The sequence below is a fragment of the Brachyistius frenatus genome, unplaced genomic scaffold (assembly GCF_029030835.1).
Source record: "Brachyistius frenatus isolate BFR_SWC_R1_liver_20210118 unplaced genomic scaffold, ASM2903083v1 Contig_27, whole genome shotgun sequence".
Taxonomy (NCBI): domain Eukaryota; kingdom Metazoa; phylum Chordata; class Actinopteri; family Embiotocidae; genus Brachyistius; species Brachyistius frenatus.
This window is the reverse complement of record NW_027210626.1, coordinates 64,884-81,608: the sequence shown is the minus strand read 5'-3', so window position 1 is coordinate 81,608 and position 16,725 is coordinate 64,884. Positions and strand designations below refer to the sequence as shown.

The 16,725-nt window shown below is 48.4% G+C and overlaps 1 protein-coding gene across 2 annotated transcripts in view; it reads right to left on the bottom strand.

The window, feature by feature from the left end:
- The window catches only part of ttn.2 (titin, tandem duplicate 2), an 83,074-nt gene that overhangs the window by 1,477 nt on the left and 64,872 nt on the right, over positions 1-16,725 (bottom strand). The window contains exons 97-119 of one of the 2 annotated variants that reach the window (XM_069698459.1): positions 16,363-16,665; positions 15,850-16,161; positions 15,410-15,700; positions 14,946-15,245; positions 14,348-14,489; positions 14,079-14,242; positions 13,646-13,948; positions 13,178-13,459; positions 12,448-13,041; positions 12,046-12,336; positions 11,584-11,883; positions 11,013-11,315; positions 10,563-10,865; positions 10,190-10,458; positions 9,745-10,060; positions 9,263-9,568; positions 8,540-8,839; positions 7,702-8,277; positions 7,235-7,540; positions 6,746-7,128; positions 6,416-6,626; positions 559-6,318; positions 194-487 (exon numbers count right to left, since the gene is read on the bottom strand). In XM_069698459.1, the coding sequence (XP_069554560.1) occupies positions 194-487; positions 559-6,318; positions 6,416-6,626; positions 6,746-7,128; positions 7,235-7,540; positions 7,702-8,277; positions 8,540-8,839; positions 9,263-9,568; positions 9,745-10,060; positions 10,190-10,458; positions 10,563-10,865; positions 11,013-11,315; positions 11,584-11,883; positions 12,046-12,336; positions 12,448-13,041; positions 13,178-13,459; positions 13,646-13,948; positions 14,079-14,242; positions 14,348-14,489; positions 14,946-15,245; positions 15,410-15,700; positions 15,850-16,161; positions 16,363-16,665 (12,609 nt within the window). The remainder of the gene's footprint in view (positions 1-193; positions 488-558; positions 6,319-6,415; positions 6,627-6,745; positions 7,129-7,234; positions 7,541-7,701; positions 8,278-8,539; positions 8,840-9,262; positions 9,569-9,744; positions 10,061-10,189; positions 10,459-10,562; positions 10,866-11,012; positions 11,316-11,583; positions 11,884-12,045; positions 12,337-12,447; positions 13,042-13,177; positions 13,460-13,645; positions 13,949-14,078; positions 14,243-14,347; positions 14,490-14,945; positions 15,246-15,409; positions 15,701-15,849; positions 16,162-16,362; positions 16,666-16,725) is intronic. The other variant, XM_069698461.1, reaches the window with a different exon arrangement.

Sequence of the window (16,725 nt, the reverse complement as noted above, 5' to 3'; positions counted from 1 at the left end):
ATTTTTACATTCAGGTACAAAAGAAGCTTTGTTTTGCTGAACTTTGTTGCTTCATTTTTGTCTGTGAGCTTTACGATTTCAAAAGAAAGGCCAATCTGTTACCTGTGCATATTAGTGTGAAAGTGAAGGAGCAGAGGTACCGTTACCAGGATTTGAAGATCCATCGTATCACAGATGAACAACAGAGTCTTACCAATGGCTCGCAGTGAGGATCCCTCCGTGAGGCTGCTGGAGCTCATGGCGTACGTCTCAGATGTCATGGAGGACATGCTGGACATGGACATGGTCTCAAACTTCATCTCAGCTGCCATGCTGCTGAACGAGCTGGACTCCATCATGGAGGACATCATTGCCTGATGGGCGGAGGAAGAGAAGGAGGAAGACTCCTCCATCATGTGGGTTTCTTTCTTCATCATCATGGCTGAGGTCATAGATGATGAAGATTCCTTGTGACTCATCATCGCTGAACCTGTTGAAGATGGAAACACTAAGTCTTCAAAATTTAAATGAACCTGAAACTGGATTAGATCTTGGTAGATACTGGAGGAAGGTGCTCACCTTGAAGAGCCAGTTGCTGCTCACAGTAGGCGGTAATCTTCATGCGTATGGACTGAAACACCTGTCCAGTGAAGGAGAAGGAAGATTTGGAGACGCCTCCCTCTGATGTCATCTCACAGGTGTACTCTCCCTGATCGATGTCTACCAGATCATGGATCAGAAGGCTGCAGGAGCCCTCAGAGTGGTGCATCTCAAAGCGGCTGCTCTGTGAAAGCCTCCTCCCATTGACGTACCACACCACCTCCCTAATGCTGCTCTCGCAGACGCAGGCCATCCTCACCGAGCCCTCGCAAGCTTCGGCTGTCAGCTGACTCAGGACCTTGGGAGGTTTCGGGGTTGGGGATTTTACGGTGGGTGGAGACACAACCCTCTTAGGGGACATGATCGGAGGAGGAGACTTCATCCTGGGAGGTGATTTGATTCCCTCCGGCTCAGGAGACTTCAAGGCCCTCGGGGATTTGATGCCTGATGGTTCTGGGGACTTGATGCCTTTCGGTGTCTTGATTCCAGTAGGTTCTGGGCACTTCACACCTCTTAGTGTTTTGATTCCTGTAGGTTCTGGAGATTTGACGCCCCGAGGTGATTTTACTTCCTCTGGTTCTGGTGACTTTGTGCCCAGTGGAGACTTGATTGGCGGTGGTGACTTGAGTCTGGGCTCAGGAGATTTGACGCCAGGAGCTGGGGATTTTAATCTGGGTGCTGGAGAGGGTGTAGAAGGCTCTGGGGATTTAACTCCCTCTGGTTCAGGAGACTTCACACTCGGTGTTGGTGACTTGACACTTGGAACAGGAGATGTTACCCTTGGTTCAGGAGACTTGACACTTGGAGCAGGAGATGTTACACTTGGTTCAGGGGACTTGACACTTGGAGCTGGTGATCTAATCGAAGGCTCGGGGGATTTGATGCTAGGTTCTGGTGACTTTACACTGGGAGCAGGTGATGTGACTGAAGGCTCCGGTGACTTCACACTGGGAGTCGGTGAAGTCACAGATGGCTCGGGGGATTTAACAGCCTTGACTTCCTCTCTGGGAGCCGGTCTGCGGATGGTCAAAGTGAAGTGAGCCTCCTGTCTTCCTGCTGCATTCTCTACCACCACTGTGTAACTGCCCTCCTCGGAGACCGTCACAGAGGAGATCTCCAGACTGGATTTGTACTGAGTTGTGGTGACGTGAGTGTGGTGAGATGAGACGATGGTTCTGCTCTCATGCATCCATGTCACAGTGGGTGCAGGTTCCCCATCAATATCACAGGAGAATCTGGCTGTCTCTCCCTCTGAAACGGTCACAGACTGGGGCTTGGTGAGGATCTTGGCAGGAAGAGAAAGTTTCTTCTTGTGGACAGAAACTTCCTCAACAGCAGAGGATGATTTCAGTTTAGCTTCAGACATGGCGTGTTTCCCAGTTAGAGAAAATTTGTCCGATGAATAGGAGGAACCAGATGACAGGTATTCAGCGGAGGCGTACTTGATAGATGAGTCAAACCTCTCAGCAGAAGAGTACCTTTCAGAGGAGGCGCCATATCTTTCACGTGTGACCACCTCATGTGTCTCGGTTAGCTTAGACTTGCTCTCTTCCACCTCAAAGTGGGTTTGCGAAGCATAGCCAGCTTTGAAGTGAGTGGTGTGATAGTGGTCAACTCGACTGACTTCAGGGACGTGCGCTTTGGGAACTTCCTCATCCTTACGGCGAGATGAGAAGGTGATGTAGCCGCCACCTGACACTTCCAGGGTGGCATAGTCCGAGGCCTCTCCCTTGGAGTTAGAGCATACGCAGCGGTAAGTGCCACTGTCCTCTTCCTGACAGTCCAGAATAGTGATGGACAAGACACCAGTCATGTTGGTAAAGATGTATTTCTCACTGCTTTCGAAGATGGCAGTTCCATTGTGGAACCAAGTGACGTCAGCCTCTGGCTTGGTCTGAATGTTCAGAGTGAACTTGGTGTCGTGGCCAACAGGAATGCGATGAGAGCGCATCCTGACGGTCACACGAGGAGCATGGTCTAAGCTGAACGGCGTCTGACTTACAACTTGGTACTTCCTCTCAGACTTCAGAGTAGCCTTTCTGGCCTCGTAGCGGGACATGATGTCAAAGCGGGCAGACCGCTCAAACCGCGAGGAGGAGCGGGATGACCTCTCAACGGACCTGATGGGACTGGGAGAACGGGGACGGGTCCTCTCTGGGGTGGGGGACCTCCTCCCCACGATCTCTACCTCTGCTTCCACAGGAGGCCTGGTGCGCGGTGGTCTGATCAGCTCTGAGACTGGACGCATCAGCTCGATGTAAGTGGGAGACAGTGACCTTCTCCTCCTCATAAACTGGGAAACGGTGCGTTTCTTCTTTGTCTCGGAAACCTCGACAGCCTCATGCCTGACTTCCTGTCTCCTCTCCTTGTGCTCCACGGTGCGCCGCTCCATGCGGACAGGGCTGCCAGCAGGAGACGCAGAGAAGCCAAGCTCTAGTTCATCCTCCAGCATCATTTTCTCCTCCTCTTCTCTCCTCATGGAAAGGTAGTCATCCACAGGCATCATCATCTCCTCGTCGCTCAGGTCTCCCAGAGATCTCCTCCTGGACCTGAAGGAGGCCTCAGATTCAGGAGAGGGTGAGCGGCGTGATGGTCTGACAGTCTCCAGATCATCCAGAGTCAGTTTTGGAATACGCCATCTTGGCCTATATTGGTCTGTGATTCTAGGGAGAGGCATGACATAGAACTGCTCCCACCTGGACAGACGAATCCGTCTCTGCCTCTTCTGCACAATCCTCTCCATCCTCTCTGGAACCTCATACTGATCTCTCAGCTTTCGGTACCACTTCATGTCAGACAGAGGCACAAACTGTTTGATAGCTTTGTCCTCATCCAGATTTCTTGGATCATGAACAACAGGCTCAGGAATCTCGTAGGGCATGTAGATCCTCCTCTCCTCCTCCAGCTTCTTGGTGTCTGACTTCTCCTCTGTTATATTAAACTCTCCCTCCACATTCTTTGTGCTCACTGCAGGCTTGTAAAGCTCTGCAGCGAATTTGAGAGCTTCCTGTGCAGTGGGGTTAAGAGATACAAGCTCTTCCGTGGCAACAATTTGCCTAGCCATCTTGTTGGTCTTTTCAATTTGTTTTTGTATGTGTCTGTATTTCTCCTCCTCGCTCTTGTACTCTCTCCTGATGTAGGTAAGGCGGTCCACCTTCAGCGTCGCCTGGCAGCTTGCAGAGCCAGTAGAGTTGGTTGCAGTAACTTTGTACACACCAGAGTCCTCAAGCAGAGTCTCTCTGATGTGAAGGACGTGATAGTCGATGTCTTCCTGTATGACAACGACCTTGGGACCAAACTCTAATGGTCGACCGTCCTTTTTCCATTTCAGAGTGGGAGTTGGGATTCCTGAGACTCTGAGGTCAAAGCGGACACTGTGTCCCTCGATGCACTCAACATTAGCCAGTAGACGTTTGAACATGGGCCTCATCGTTTCCTCCAGCACAGGATGTGGCGCCACAGTGAGACGGGCCTTGCAGCTGTCTTCTCCAAACTTGTTGTGGGCCATGACGGTGTATTCAGCATCATCATTCATATCCAGGTTGTGGATCATGAGCTGGTACAGACCCTTGTCACTGGTGAATGTGTACTTGCTGTCATCATCACCCGCCTTGATTCTTTCGCCATTCTTAAGCCATGTCACACGAGGCTCTGGATGCACGGTAATAGTGACACCAAAGCGCACATCTTCACCGATGTAGGCAGAGCGATTGTAGAGAGGCAAAGTGAACTCTGGTGGTCTCTGCAGGAGTTTAGTCTTATCAACTCTCCTCCTCATTTTCTTGACGGAGCGGCTAATATAGTACTCTCTGATGCTCCTCACTGTCTCAACGAAGAGCTCTCCGTAAGCACTGTCCTCTCCATCATCACTCACCACTTTGCATCTGTACACACCATCGTCACTCTCTTCAATGTCCTTTACATAGATGCTGGCAAATCCGTTCCTGAAAGTGATCTCATACTTGGGGCTTGGGTGTAGCTGACGGTTACCAAAGTACCATGACACCTGCGTACTCTTGTCATGGTTGACGATGCTACAAGTGAATCTGACATGGCCACCTTCCTCGGCTGAGCCATGCAAGACCGGACCAGCACGGAGGCCACGGTACTCGGTTCCAATCTTCACTTTACCCACAGCCAAGCCTCTCTGGTTCTTGAAGGCGCCGCCGTACGCCACACGAGCCGCTGATACAATAGTATCGGTCTTTTTCACTAGACTCTGATAGTATCTTCTGTGTCTCAGTGTCCTAATCACTTTATTGCTGACATGCTCAATCTTCATCTTGAGCCATGGGTGTTCCAGAGCCTCGTGGGCTGTCATACGTAACTTCCTGTCCTTGATCAGAAGTCTATCCACAAAGTCCATAGCCTCCAGGCTGATGTCCTTAAATGCTTCACTGTCAAAGACATACTCACAGTTGGAGATGTTCTCAATCATCTTTGTTGTGGACTCTGCTGCGAACGGATTGAGGCCACTGAGTAGAACATACGCCATAACGCCAACAGACCACATGTCAGTGGCTGTTGTGATCAGGTCATGGCGGTGGACCTCTGGGGCGCAGTACTCCGGAGCTGAGAAGGGCATTCTGATGTTTTCCCCTGGCACCATGAGCCTTGCCTGGCCCATGTCAATAATCTTTATGTTGGTGCTTCTTCTTGTGGTGTAGACAATGTTGTCTGGGCGGATATCGAAGTGGCCAAAGTTGTTGCTGTGCAAGAATTTAAGAGAAAGGCAGACCTGTCTCAGGTAGCAGACAATCTCCTGCTCCGAAAGCTCAAAGTTGTTGGTGCCAAGGCGCTCGAAGATGTCAACTCCAGAAATGAATTCAAAGATCAGGATGATCTCTTCCATGCTTTCAAAGTATTCATGCAGGTAGATGATATTCTTGTGCCTTGCAATATTAAGGGCCTCAATTTCCCGGAGAACTATCTCACGGTCAGTTCCCTTGACCTTGATGAATTTAGCCATGAAGGTCTTCTTTGTAGCAATCTCCACACAACGGTGGACCACTCCAAACTGGCATCGAGCAAGTTCTTCAGAGATGGTGTACTTGGAGGACAGCTCCTTCACCTTATAGAATAGAGCTTCCTCCTTGGTGATCTCTCTGGCTTCGTCCACCTCTTCATCATAGTTCCTAAACACAGACTTGTCTTCCTTTGTGTTGATTGGCTCAGTTGGGTCAGAAGGAGGGCTCAAGCCAAATTGGTTCTCGGCAATAACGTGGAACTGGTATTTGGTCTTTCCGAATATGTTGATGATGGTGATACTGCAGTCAGCAGTCTGTCCAGCGCGGATCCACCTGTCAGCGCTGGTGGGACACTTCTCCACAATGTAGCTAACAATGTCACTGCCGCCATCATTGGCAGGGGGCTCCCAGGTCAGGGTGATGGAATCCCGGGCAATGTCGCTGACCACAAGTCCCTTTGGAGCTTCAGGAATGTCAGCTACGTTCACCTCAATGGTTTGCTTGTCCATTCCAAATCTGTTCTTAGCAGTAATGATGTAGTAGCCAGTATCCTTCCTCTGAACTCCTTTCAGGAAGACCAGGGAGGTGAAAGACCTCGTGGTGATGACTTGGTGATAATGAGAGTTGGACAGGATCTCCTGACCCTTCTGCCAAGTGATTGCAGCCTCAGGCTTGCCAGAGATGGGGATCTTGATGGTGATGTGATCACCACGGGCAGCATTGACTGCTCCCATTCCCTGGAGCTCTTTAGGCAGGTGGATCTTTGCAGGGACTGTAAGTAAAATTACACAAAACATTAAATTAGTGTGATTAATTATCATTCCACTAATTCTTGGAAACGTGAATCAATTATGAAATGATAGAATTACCTTCCACTTCCAGATTGCAGGTTGTAGAAATGGAACCTGAGGGGTTGGTGGCTCTCACTTGGTAAACTGTGGCATCGCTCTCATCAGCGGCAGTGATGACCAGCTGATAGTAGCCCCCCTTGAACTCCTGGGCTTTGATCTTGGTTCCATCCGCCTCAATCTCCTTTCCACTGTGGTACCATTTCACCACAGGCTTTGGATAACCCACCACCTGATCATAGGAAAAATAAATAAGTTCAATAACTAAGACACATAATAAATGTGGCATTCCTAAATAGACACATCATGTAATTTTTTTTAAGAAAATGCACTGTATCTTGAATAAAGTACCTTTGTGACAAAGGTGGCATTGGCCTGGTATTTGACGGTCATATCTCTGATTTCCTCCCTGAATGCAGGAGCACGAGGAGCCTGGTCGGACTTGGGGAGGATCGGTGCCGAGATCTCGCTCCAGTCGCTCTCGCCGCCCACGTTTTCACATTTCACACGGAACTCATACTCAAAGCCTGTGATCAAGCCTATGACCTCAAATTTGGTCTCCACAATCTTCTTTGTGGTTACGGACATCCACTTGTTCTGTTTTTTCTCACGTTTCTCCAGGTAGTAGCTGGTGATTTTAGCTCCACCGTCGCTGCTTGGAGGCTTCCAGCAGACAACACAGGAGTCCTTGGTGGAGCTGATAATGAAGGGCTGCTGTGGGATGCCAGGTTTTTCTGAGAAAGAAACAAACCGGGGATGTCACTGTTGTGCACTACTTATGTCTCTCTGCAGTGTAACTACAGAAGCCAAAACTAGAAAACAAAATTTGTAGGCACTCACCGAATGGACTCTTGATGATGAGCACTGATGGGATCTCCAGAGGCTCGCTGACTCCATACTGGTTCTGGGCAGAGACTCTGAAGTAGTAGCCGGCATTCTCTATAAGGTTGGGGACGCGGCAGGTGGTGCCAGAGATGGAGGAGGACACCAGGTGCCACTGTTCGCCTTCTTTGGCCTCACGCTTCTCCACAATGTAGTTGGAGATCACCGACCCTCCGTCGTCCTTGGGACCCTTCCAGCTGATGACAGCCGAGCTCTTAAGCAGGGCATCAACAACCACAGGGCCCTCAGGGATGGATGGTTTGTCTGCAAAAAAATCGGAAAAGAATGGGTAACAGCTCCTCTTTTTCATACGTGTTGGATGAAATGTAAAGACTCTACTAGGACACATGCAAAGGGTTTTCCATTACTGTCTTTCATTAGAAAGTCAGTCAGATGTCAGTAAAGACACCTATTAAGGCTTTTACCTTGGATTTCAACACGTAGCACAGTGTCGATAGTTCCAAACTTGTTGCTGAGCTGCACCTTGTAGCGACCAGCGTTGGTCTTTCTCTGGACATTTCTCACCACCAGGTGGGTGTAGCTTTCCGTGTTTTCAATGATCACATTCTCGGATGATTTCAGGGGCTTCTTGTCATAGAACCACATGATCTGGGGGATGGGACGTCCGATGTAGACAACATGGAGGCGGAGGCTGGTGCCGGCCCCAGCAGAGTACTTTTCCTTCAGGGGGAATCCGGGGTGGAACTGGGGTGCTGCCTGCAAGCGCAGTTTTCCACTGGTCTCTATCTCTCCAGCCTCATTTATGGCCCTGCAGGTGTACAGGCCCTCATCTTCCTGCTCGTCTGTCAGGATGCTGAGGGAATGGTTACGGCCATCTGAGCTCATCTTGTACTTGCGGCTCTGGATCAGTTCCTTGCCGTAGCGGTACCACTTGATCTCGGGCAGCGGCCTGCCAATGATGCCACAGGTAAGAGTGCCGGACTCGCCAAGCTTGGTGGTTACATCTTGGATCTGCTCCTTCAAAGCAGGAGCCTCACCAACTGCAGAAAAATGCCAAAGTTTGGTCAAAGTCTGAATTGATTATGCATTTTACTCTTTGCGGTAAAATGAAGTGAAAAGCAAACATCATTGTTTCCATTTTACTAGATTGAGTTTCAATTTCTCAATCCAGGTCACCTCACAGACCGACAGATTTATTTTGCTGTTCTCAGTCAATTTAATCATTTTTAATCAACGAAAAGAATGATCATATATGCAACCGGATCATTTTGTTTGATGGATCTGAACTCTGCAGCAGCTCACCGCTCAGTTTGGTCTTGATGCCCATGGGTGTACGGCGAGGTCGGCTAAGTCCTGTTTCATTCTCAGCGAAGATTCTAAACTCATACTCTGTAGCCTCCATCAAGCCGCCCATGGTGAACTGACGATCCTTGGAGCGCTCTTTGGTGCATTTCTTCCAGGCACTCTCTCCGGCCTGCCTGAACTCAATCCAGTAACCCAGGATCTCCTTGCCGCCATCATGCTCTGGCCTAAGCCAGTGGATGGTGATGCAGTCTTTGGTGACAGAGATGACGTCGATCTCTCCTGGTTGGCTGGGTTTGTCTAAAGGAAAACCGGCAGGAAGAGATTAATACTCATGGAGATACTAAGTATTTTGGAATGCAAGTAAAATCTGAAATTAGATCTTCAAAATCCAACGAATCAACTTTCATTAATGTGAGCTCAGCAAAAATGTCCTTCAAGTTTAACTGCCGTCTTCTCTAGAAATTTTTCTTCTGCTCAGTTTTATTTATTTATGCATTACATTACATTTAGCTGATGCTTTTATCCAAAGTGACTTACAACACACTGATGGTACACCATCGGGAGCAACTTTAGGGTTCAGTGTCTTGCTCAAGGACACTTAGGCATGTGGACAGGAGGAGCTGGGATTGAACCACCAACCTTCCGATTAGTGTGAAACCCACTCTACCAAATGAGCTACAGCCTCCCTGCACAAACAGGCATGACAAAAAGTTAACTCACCGAATGGATCTTTGCAGACCACAGACTCGGAAGCAGGACCAGGTTCGCTCTGCCCAATGTCGTTTTGAGCCACCACTCTGAACATGTACTCCGCATCGGGAATGAGACCAGAGACATTGTACATGGTGGTGGTGATGTGGGTCTTGTTGTGGCGGACCCACTTCTCTGTCGACACCTCCCTTCTCTCCACGTAATATCCTGTGACACGAGAGCCGCCATCATCCCGGGGCCGGGCCCAGGACAGAGACACTGTGGTTTTGGTGACGTCCATGATCTCTGCTGGGTTGCTGGGAGGTTCAGGTGGGCCTGTAGTGAAGCGTGTTGTCAGTGAAATCAATATTTACTATTTGATGTACAGATGTAGAATATGCCCAGTTTGTGTTTCTAATCTTAACAACAATGTGCTCATTAAAAAAAAATAGTTTCGCTAACATGTTCAAAATGCAACTTTTGACAAACAAAAAAAATATATTGGTACTCACAAAGTGGTGTCTTTGGTGTGACAGAGTCGTCCGATTTGAGAGATCTGCTGACACCAAACTGGTTCTCGGCAGAAACCTTAAAGTGGTACTCCACGTTCTCCTTTAAGCCCTTTACCACCAGAGAGTTCTCAGTTACTCGGGCATCCACTGTACACCAAGCGGCCTTGGGTACCTCACGCCTCTCCACGATGTAACCCAGGATGTCAGAGCCGCCATCATCTGATGGTGGCCTCCAGCTGACCCGGACTGATCTGGCCTGAATATCGTCAAATTCAAGAGGGCCTTCTGGGGAATCAGGGCGACCGATCACCTTCACCTGGATGGGAAGATACACAGAAAGGTAAATTCCAACCACGTGTATTTTCTAAATGTACTTCTGATACAGAAGCTTATTGCATTTTACTGCAGTCATGTTTTAACAAAATTTGGCAGTTGTGCTGCTCACCTTGATGTACACGGCCTTTCTTCCGCATTTATTCTCCAGCACCAAATCATAGGTACCAGTGTCATCTTTGTGTGCCTCTTTGATGACCAGCTCAGTGATGTCATCATGGGTGGCGATCATGGCCCGATGGGAGATGTCACGACCGTCTTTGGTCCACTTGCATGTAGGGATGGGTTTACCCTTAATGGGTACTGACAGATGGATGACACCAGCCTGCCGCACCACATAGCCCTCCTCGTATTTACGATCAAGCTCGTAATCAGGATAATCTGAAGAAGACACAGATTGAATTAATAAAATGACTATATGTATGATATATACACTTTGAAATCAAATGATCAGATTTGTAAATAATGGAAATTTGTTCCATTACCAAGCATCTCCTGGACTTTAACCACTCCAGGAATCTCGGCAGGCTCTCCAGCACCACCAGCATTGCAGGCGATGACCCTGAACTTGTACTCAGCCCCCTGGGGCATGTGGGTGAGAGTGTATTCGCACATCTTGGTAGGCGTGGTGTTGCACAGTGTCCATTCCACCTGGTCCACCTTTTGCATCTCGATCAAGTAACCAGTGATGACGGAACCACCCTCCTCTTCAGGTGGTAGCCAGGCCAAAGAGACAGAAGTCCTGGTGGTGTCTGTGACTTTGGGCTGAAGTGGAGCACTTGGAGGTTCTGTTGAACAACACACCAAGATTCGGTAATCAGAGTGACTCCACCCTGGTACGATTTATCAAAACAGATTTTACTGGCTTCATGAATTAAGCTCAGTCAGTGTCATTACAGCAAAGCAGGAGTTACCCTCAGTTTTGTGTTACGTACCGATGGGATCCAAGGCCACAGTGATGGCGGAGCTCTCACTGGGTTTTCCAGCTCCTCTCGAATTAATGGCAGTGATGCGGTGTTCATACTCCAGGCCTTCAATCAGTGCGGAGGAACGGTATCTTGTCATGGTGACAGGGTTCTTGTTGATCTTCATCCACCTGTCAGAACCGGCTTCTTTACGTTCGATAATGTAGCCGGCAATGGTGGAGCCACCGTTGTCCTCTGGTGGTTGCCAGGTCAGGGTCATGCCCTCATGGGTGACATCAAGCACCTCTGGCCTGCTTGGAGGTCCAGGGATGGCTGGGGGAAAAAAACAGATGACAGTTGAATTACAAATAAGAAAATGTCCCGGATAGTAGTGCAGTATTCATGTGACAATAAACGTGAATTAAAAAGCGGAGTGCTTTTTAACACTTATTCTACAAAGGTATTAATAGCGTTGTAGGAAAGGCAATATTTCTGGACTGGTGGAACCAACGGGAAAAGGAATAATAGTAAAAGGTTTTCACACTTATAAATGAGAAAACATCTAGAGAATACGAAAGACTTTGATGGGAAGAGAACTCACTCTTGGGGCTTTTGCACTCCACCACCTCAGACTGCAGGAAGCTGCCAACGCCGAAGCGATTCATGGCAGCAACACGGAACACGTACTCGGTTCCCTCAGAGAGTCTGGTGAACTTGAAGCACGGTCTTGTCACTGACTCTGAGATGGTGATCCAGCCTGGCCGGTGGGCATCGCGCTGCTCGACCACGTAGCCACCGACGTTGGCGCCACCGTCCTTCTCTGGAGGTTCCCAGCTGACCGTCACTGACACACCATCATTCTCCTCGATCTTCACTGGACCAACTGGGATACCGGGTTTGTCTGCATGGAAATGATAAGGCAGCTGTTTAGAATCTGAAATCATTTGAATCTTAGGCCCTGAAGATGTGAACGGTTACTACATTTTGGAGATTTAGAACTCAATTATCAATTAATGGGCTGATCTGTGTATAATGTTCACTTGTGTGAAGTAAACCCTCTTACCAAGGATGATGACCTTGATAACCTCTGTTGCCAAGCCGATGGTGTTCTTCACCTCCAGCTTGTAGGCTCCCGTGTCATTAATGGTGGTCTCGCGGATGACGAGGTGGGTGTATTTGCCGTTGCTGTCGATCTTTATGCGGTCCAGGCTGTCCTTCAGCTTGACACCACAGAAGTACCAGGAACAGACAGGCTGTGGTTTGCCCTTGATGGGAATGTTGAGGTCGATGGGTTTGCCTTTGTGCACATGAACGATCTTCTGAGGGATGCTGGTCATGTCAATCTTGGGCGTCACTGGAACACACGAGAGATGTGATGGGTTTGTTATATTTCAGAGATTTCTGTGAAGCTATTTAAGTTCAATGAAAGCAGAGTTGATGTTTGCGGTGTGGTTCGATGTCTTACCTTTGATGTCCTGGATTACGACAGGAGTGACAACGTCCATGGGCTCACTGGCTCCCCTGCTGTTGGTGGCTCGGATCCTGAACAGATACTGGTCGTTCTCCGTCAGCGACTCGATGGTGTGCTTGGACACTGAGGCCTTGACTGTCGCCACGGGGCTCCACCTGTCCAAACCCACCTTGCAGGCCTCGATGATGTAGCCTGTCAGCCTGCTGGCCCCGTCATACAGTGGCTTCTCCCAGTGCAGAGTGACAGAGGACTTGGTAACGTCAACAATCTGGAGTTCCACAGGCACTGAGGGGACTTCACAGACCAGCACTGCCTCTGACGTCTCGCAGGGTTCCCCGATGCCATAGATGTTCTCTGGCAGGACTCTGAAGAAGTAGTGCTCACCTTCCTCCAAACCAGTGATCCTTAACAGGGTCTTCCTGCACTCAGTGGTGATGGTCTTATAGGACTTCATGTTGGCGTCACGCTTCTCTACTATGTAGTTGCTGACATGAGCGCCGCCGTCAATACTTGGAACATCCCAGGTGATCACGACAGATTCCTTGGTGTAGTCCTTCACTTTCACTGAACCCGGAGGACCAGGAGTGTCTGGAGAAGAGAGACAAGTAAAGTAGATGAACATTTGGGTGTATTTACAGACATCTTTAAAAAGAATGCACATTTTTATACATATTTCCACAAAATCCAGATATTTCTTAACTGTGGTGACTTGTTGATAACATACCGTAGACTTTAACAAGGATGGTGGCAGTTTTCTTGCCAGATGGGTTCTCTGCCTCCAGAACATATTTTCCAGAGTCATAGCGATCAACCTTTTCCACTATCAACAAAGTGTAGCTGTCGGTGGTCTCGATGTAGCCACGGCTCTGCAGCTCCACACCCGTCTTCCTCCAGGCCACTACTGGTGTCGGACGGCCAGTAACAAACACAAACAGACGCAGGGTACCTCCAGCACGCAGACACACTGTTTTCTTCAAGTCGTCAGCCAGCTCCAGGTCGGGCATTTCTGAGTGGATGGAGCACAGTAAGGGCAGAGTCCAATAATGCTACAACTGCCATCTCACAAGCTACAATATGCTGCTCTCCCTTTTTGGTTATTGTGATAATAGAAGTAATAAAAGCTAAAAAGCCTTAATGACAGATTGTGGCGATTACTGTATTATTTTTGACATAAAAATCTGCCTTAACTCACCAATTCTCTCCAACGGCTCCACCTCAGCACTGGGTTCACTGAACTCCCCGGTGCCATTGCTGTTGATTGCCGCTACCCTGAATCTGTACTTCTTATTGGCTGCCAAGCCAGCGGCCACATACTCATTAGTGTTGAGAGCCTTGGCGGTGGCACGGTACCACTGCTCAGAGTCCTCCTCTAGGATCTCCACCACATAGCCGGTGACGTTAGATCCACCGTCATACATGGGCCTGGTCCAGGTCATGCTGATGCTGTGCTTGGTGGTGTCTGTGACGCGAGGCATTGATGGAGGAGCTGGAGTATCTGCGGTTGACCAGGATAAATACAATTATGTCACACATCTGCTTTGTGAGGAACTCATATAAGACACCCTGGAAGTCTGCTGGAGTTTTGGGGATAAACACTTGAAAATAAGAATGTAAAAATCTCTTACATGTGGGGTCTTTGCAGAGGATATATGGCGAGGCGTCGCTCGGCTGGCTGTCTCCAGCAGCGTTGACAGCTGTCACTCTGAACTGGTACTCACTTCCCTCCAGGAGGCCTGTGATTTTCAGACGGGTGTCGTAGATAGTATAGGTCTTGTTCACCCGAGTCCACCTGATCAAAAAAACAGAAGGATAACAGAGAGAGATAATGAGCATCCATACCTAAAGAAGTGCTCATTAAAACCTGTTTGGTGACTTCTTTAGAAGGTGCTCTGACCTGGTGCTGCTCTTCTCTCGTTTCTCCACAATGTAGGTTTTGACCTCACTGCCTCCGTCGCTCTCAGGCTTCAACCACTCGATGATGACATGGTCCTTACCCACCGCCGTGGTCTCTGGTGTGCCTGGCTGGGATGTAGTAGCTGGCAAAGAGAGGCACAACGGGTCATAGTCACAGTAACAAATCTACATCCTGTTTTCCCTTTCACAAGACATGACCTGATCTAGAATACATAATTCTACAACACTAAAAAACTACGTGGTTAAAGAAGAAAATCATACTTTTTGAATAAAAAAAAAAAAAAGGTCGAGAAAACAATCTGAAAATGTGGAAACTTTGCTGAGAACTGATGAAAATATTTCTTGCTTTCTGACATTTAGCATACTAAATCTTAACCTCTTAAGCCCAATGCTGAAAGACTGATTAAGTTTAACAATTCATCAAAGACTGTGCTATTTATGGTTAATAGATTTCACAAAAGGATGAGACAGTTTTGCATCAAATATAAAATGATAAAAATGCTGCAAACAATTTCGACATTTTACTGTCAACCGACTCTTGCTGTAGAACCACCATCAGGAGAAAGTTAAACTCTTACTGTAGGCATTTCTGGCAATAACCGGATGAGACTCCAGAGGAACTCCGGGCCCGAACTTGTTGACTCCTCTGACTCTGAAGATGTACTCGTTGCTCTTGATGAGCCTGCTGCTGACACATGACAGTGTCTTGCACTCAGTCTCCATGATGACCCAGTTGAGGCGGCTGGTCTCACGACGCTCCACGATGTAATGGGTGACGGAGTCGCCACCGTCCTCCAGAGGAATCTTCCAGGACACCGAACACTTCTCCTCTGTCACTCTGCTGATCACAATCTCATCAGCCGGTGCTCCAGGAGTGTCTGAAAGACAGAAATCAAGAGTTAGATCAGACAGTTCAGACTATTCCCACTCAAACATCTATGTGCTGTTCCTCCACTGAATTATTTTATATTTATTTCGGAGTCAACAGTCAATTAAGTGATACACAGTAAACTCCAGTTTCTGTGTTTTCCTGGCTGCTCACCGAGAACTTTAACGCTGACGGCTGCTGTCTTAATTCCATTGGCGTTCTTGACAGTCAGGATGTATCTGCCCGTGTCGTATCTGTCACAGTTCTTGATAACAGCCATGGCTCTTGTGGCGGTGTAGGTCAGCGAGTATTTTTCTCCCAGCTCCAAAATCTTGTCGCCCTTCGACCAGTACACTGTGGGTTCTGGTTTACCGCCCACAGCGCCATCAAGGACGAGGTCGGAGCCAGCGGTGACGGTCACAGTCTCACCTCTCAGCTTGCTGTCGAGCTCAGCTTTGGGAGGAGCTGCAGGAAAGAACAGATACGTTTTTAACCTTGATAAATGACGATTGAATGCTGTTGCATTTTTGGTCAATGTTCCACAATATAAAATGTAAAAACATAAACATCATGAAATCCAAATTAAGAGAGAAAACAGGAGCAGTTAAACTTACAGTATTCGTCCTTGCATGTGACTGGCCCAGTGGACTCTGATGGTATGCTGTGGACACCAGCAGCATTCTTGGCAATGATGCGGTACTCGTAGGTCTCTCCTTCTCCCAGGTTTGTGACAGTGAAGTAGTTCTCTGTGATCGTGGTGTAGTTGCACTTGAGCCAGCGGTTGTCGTCCCACTCGTCTGTGCTGTAGACTTTCCTCTCCACCACGTAACCGACGATTTTGCTGCCGCCGTCGTTGGACGGCACGGTCCAGCACAGTGATACGGATGCGCGGCTGATGTCCGTCACCTCAGGTTTACCAGGAGGATCTGAGAAGAAAGGGGAGAAGTTTATCACAAAACTGTAACACAGCTCTTATTGCACAGTTTATTCATATAGATTAAACTGTCAGTACAAAACATTGACTAATCAGTTGTTAAGGGCCTTGTTTTGACAAAGGATTTTTTTAGGATTAGGCATCATGACTACATAATACATGTTTGTGGTTAGGATATAAATGTTTCCCTCACCAACGGGATTGAGTGCCACCACTGGTCTGGATGCCTCGCTGGCCTTGCTGAGTCCAGCGAGGTTCATGGCGTAAACCCTGAACTGGTAGTCCAGGCCCTCGATCAGATTGGACACCTTGTAATGACACTCCAGGCAGGGCAGCTTGTTCTCCCTCACCCACAAGATCGTGTTCCTCTCCTTCTTCTCGATCCAGTAGCCTGTCACCTTGCTGCCACCATCAGCGTATGGCACATCCCATTTGATGCTAATAGCATTGGCGGACACGGAAACCACATCTGGACGAGTTGGAGGACTTGGAGGAACTGAGAATGAAGTGAACGTAAGAAGAGGGGTTGTAAATTTTAAGCAGACCTGAATACATT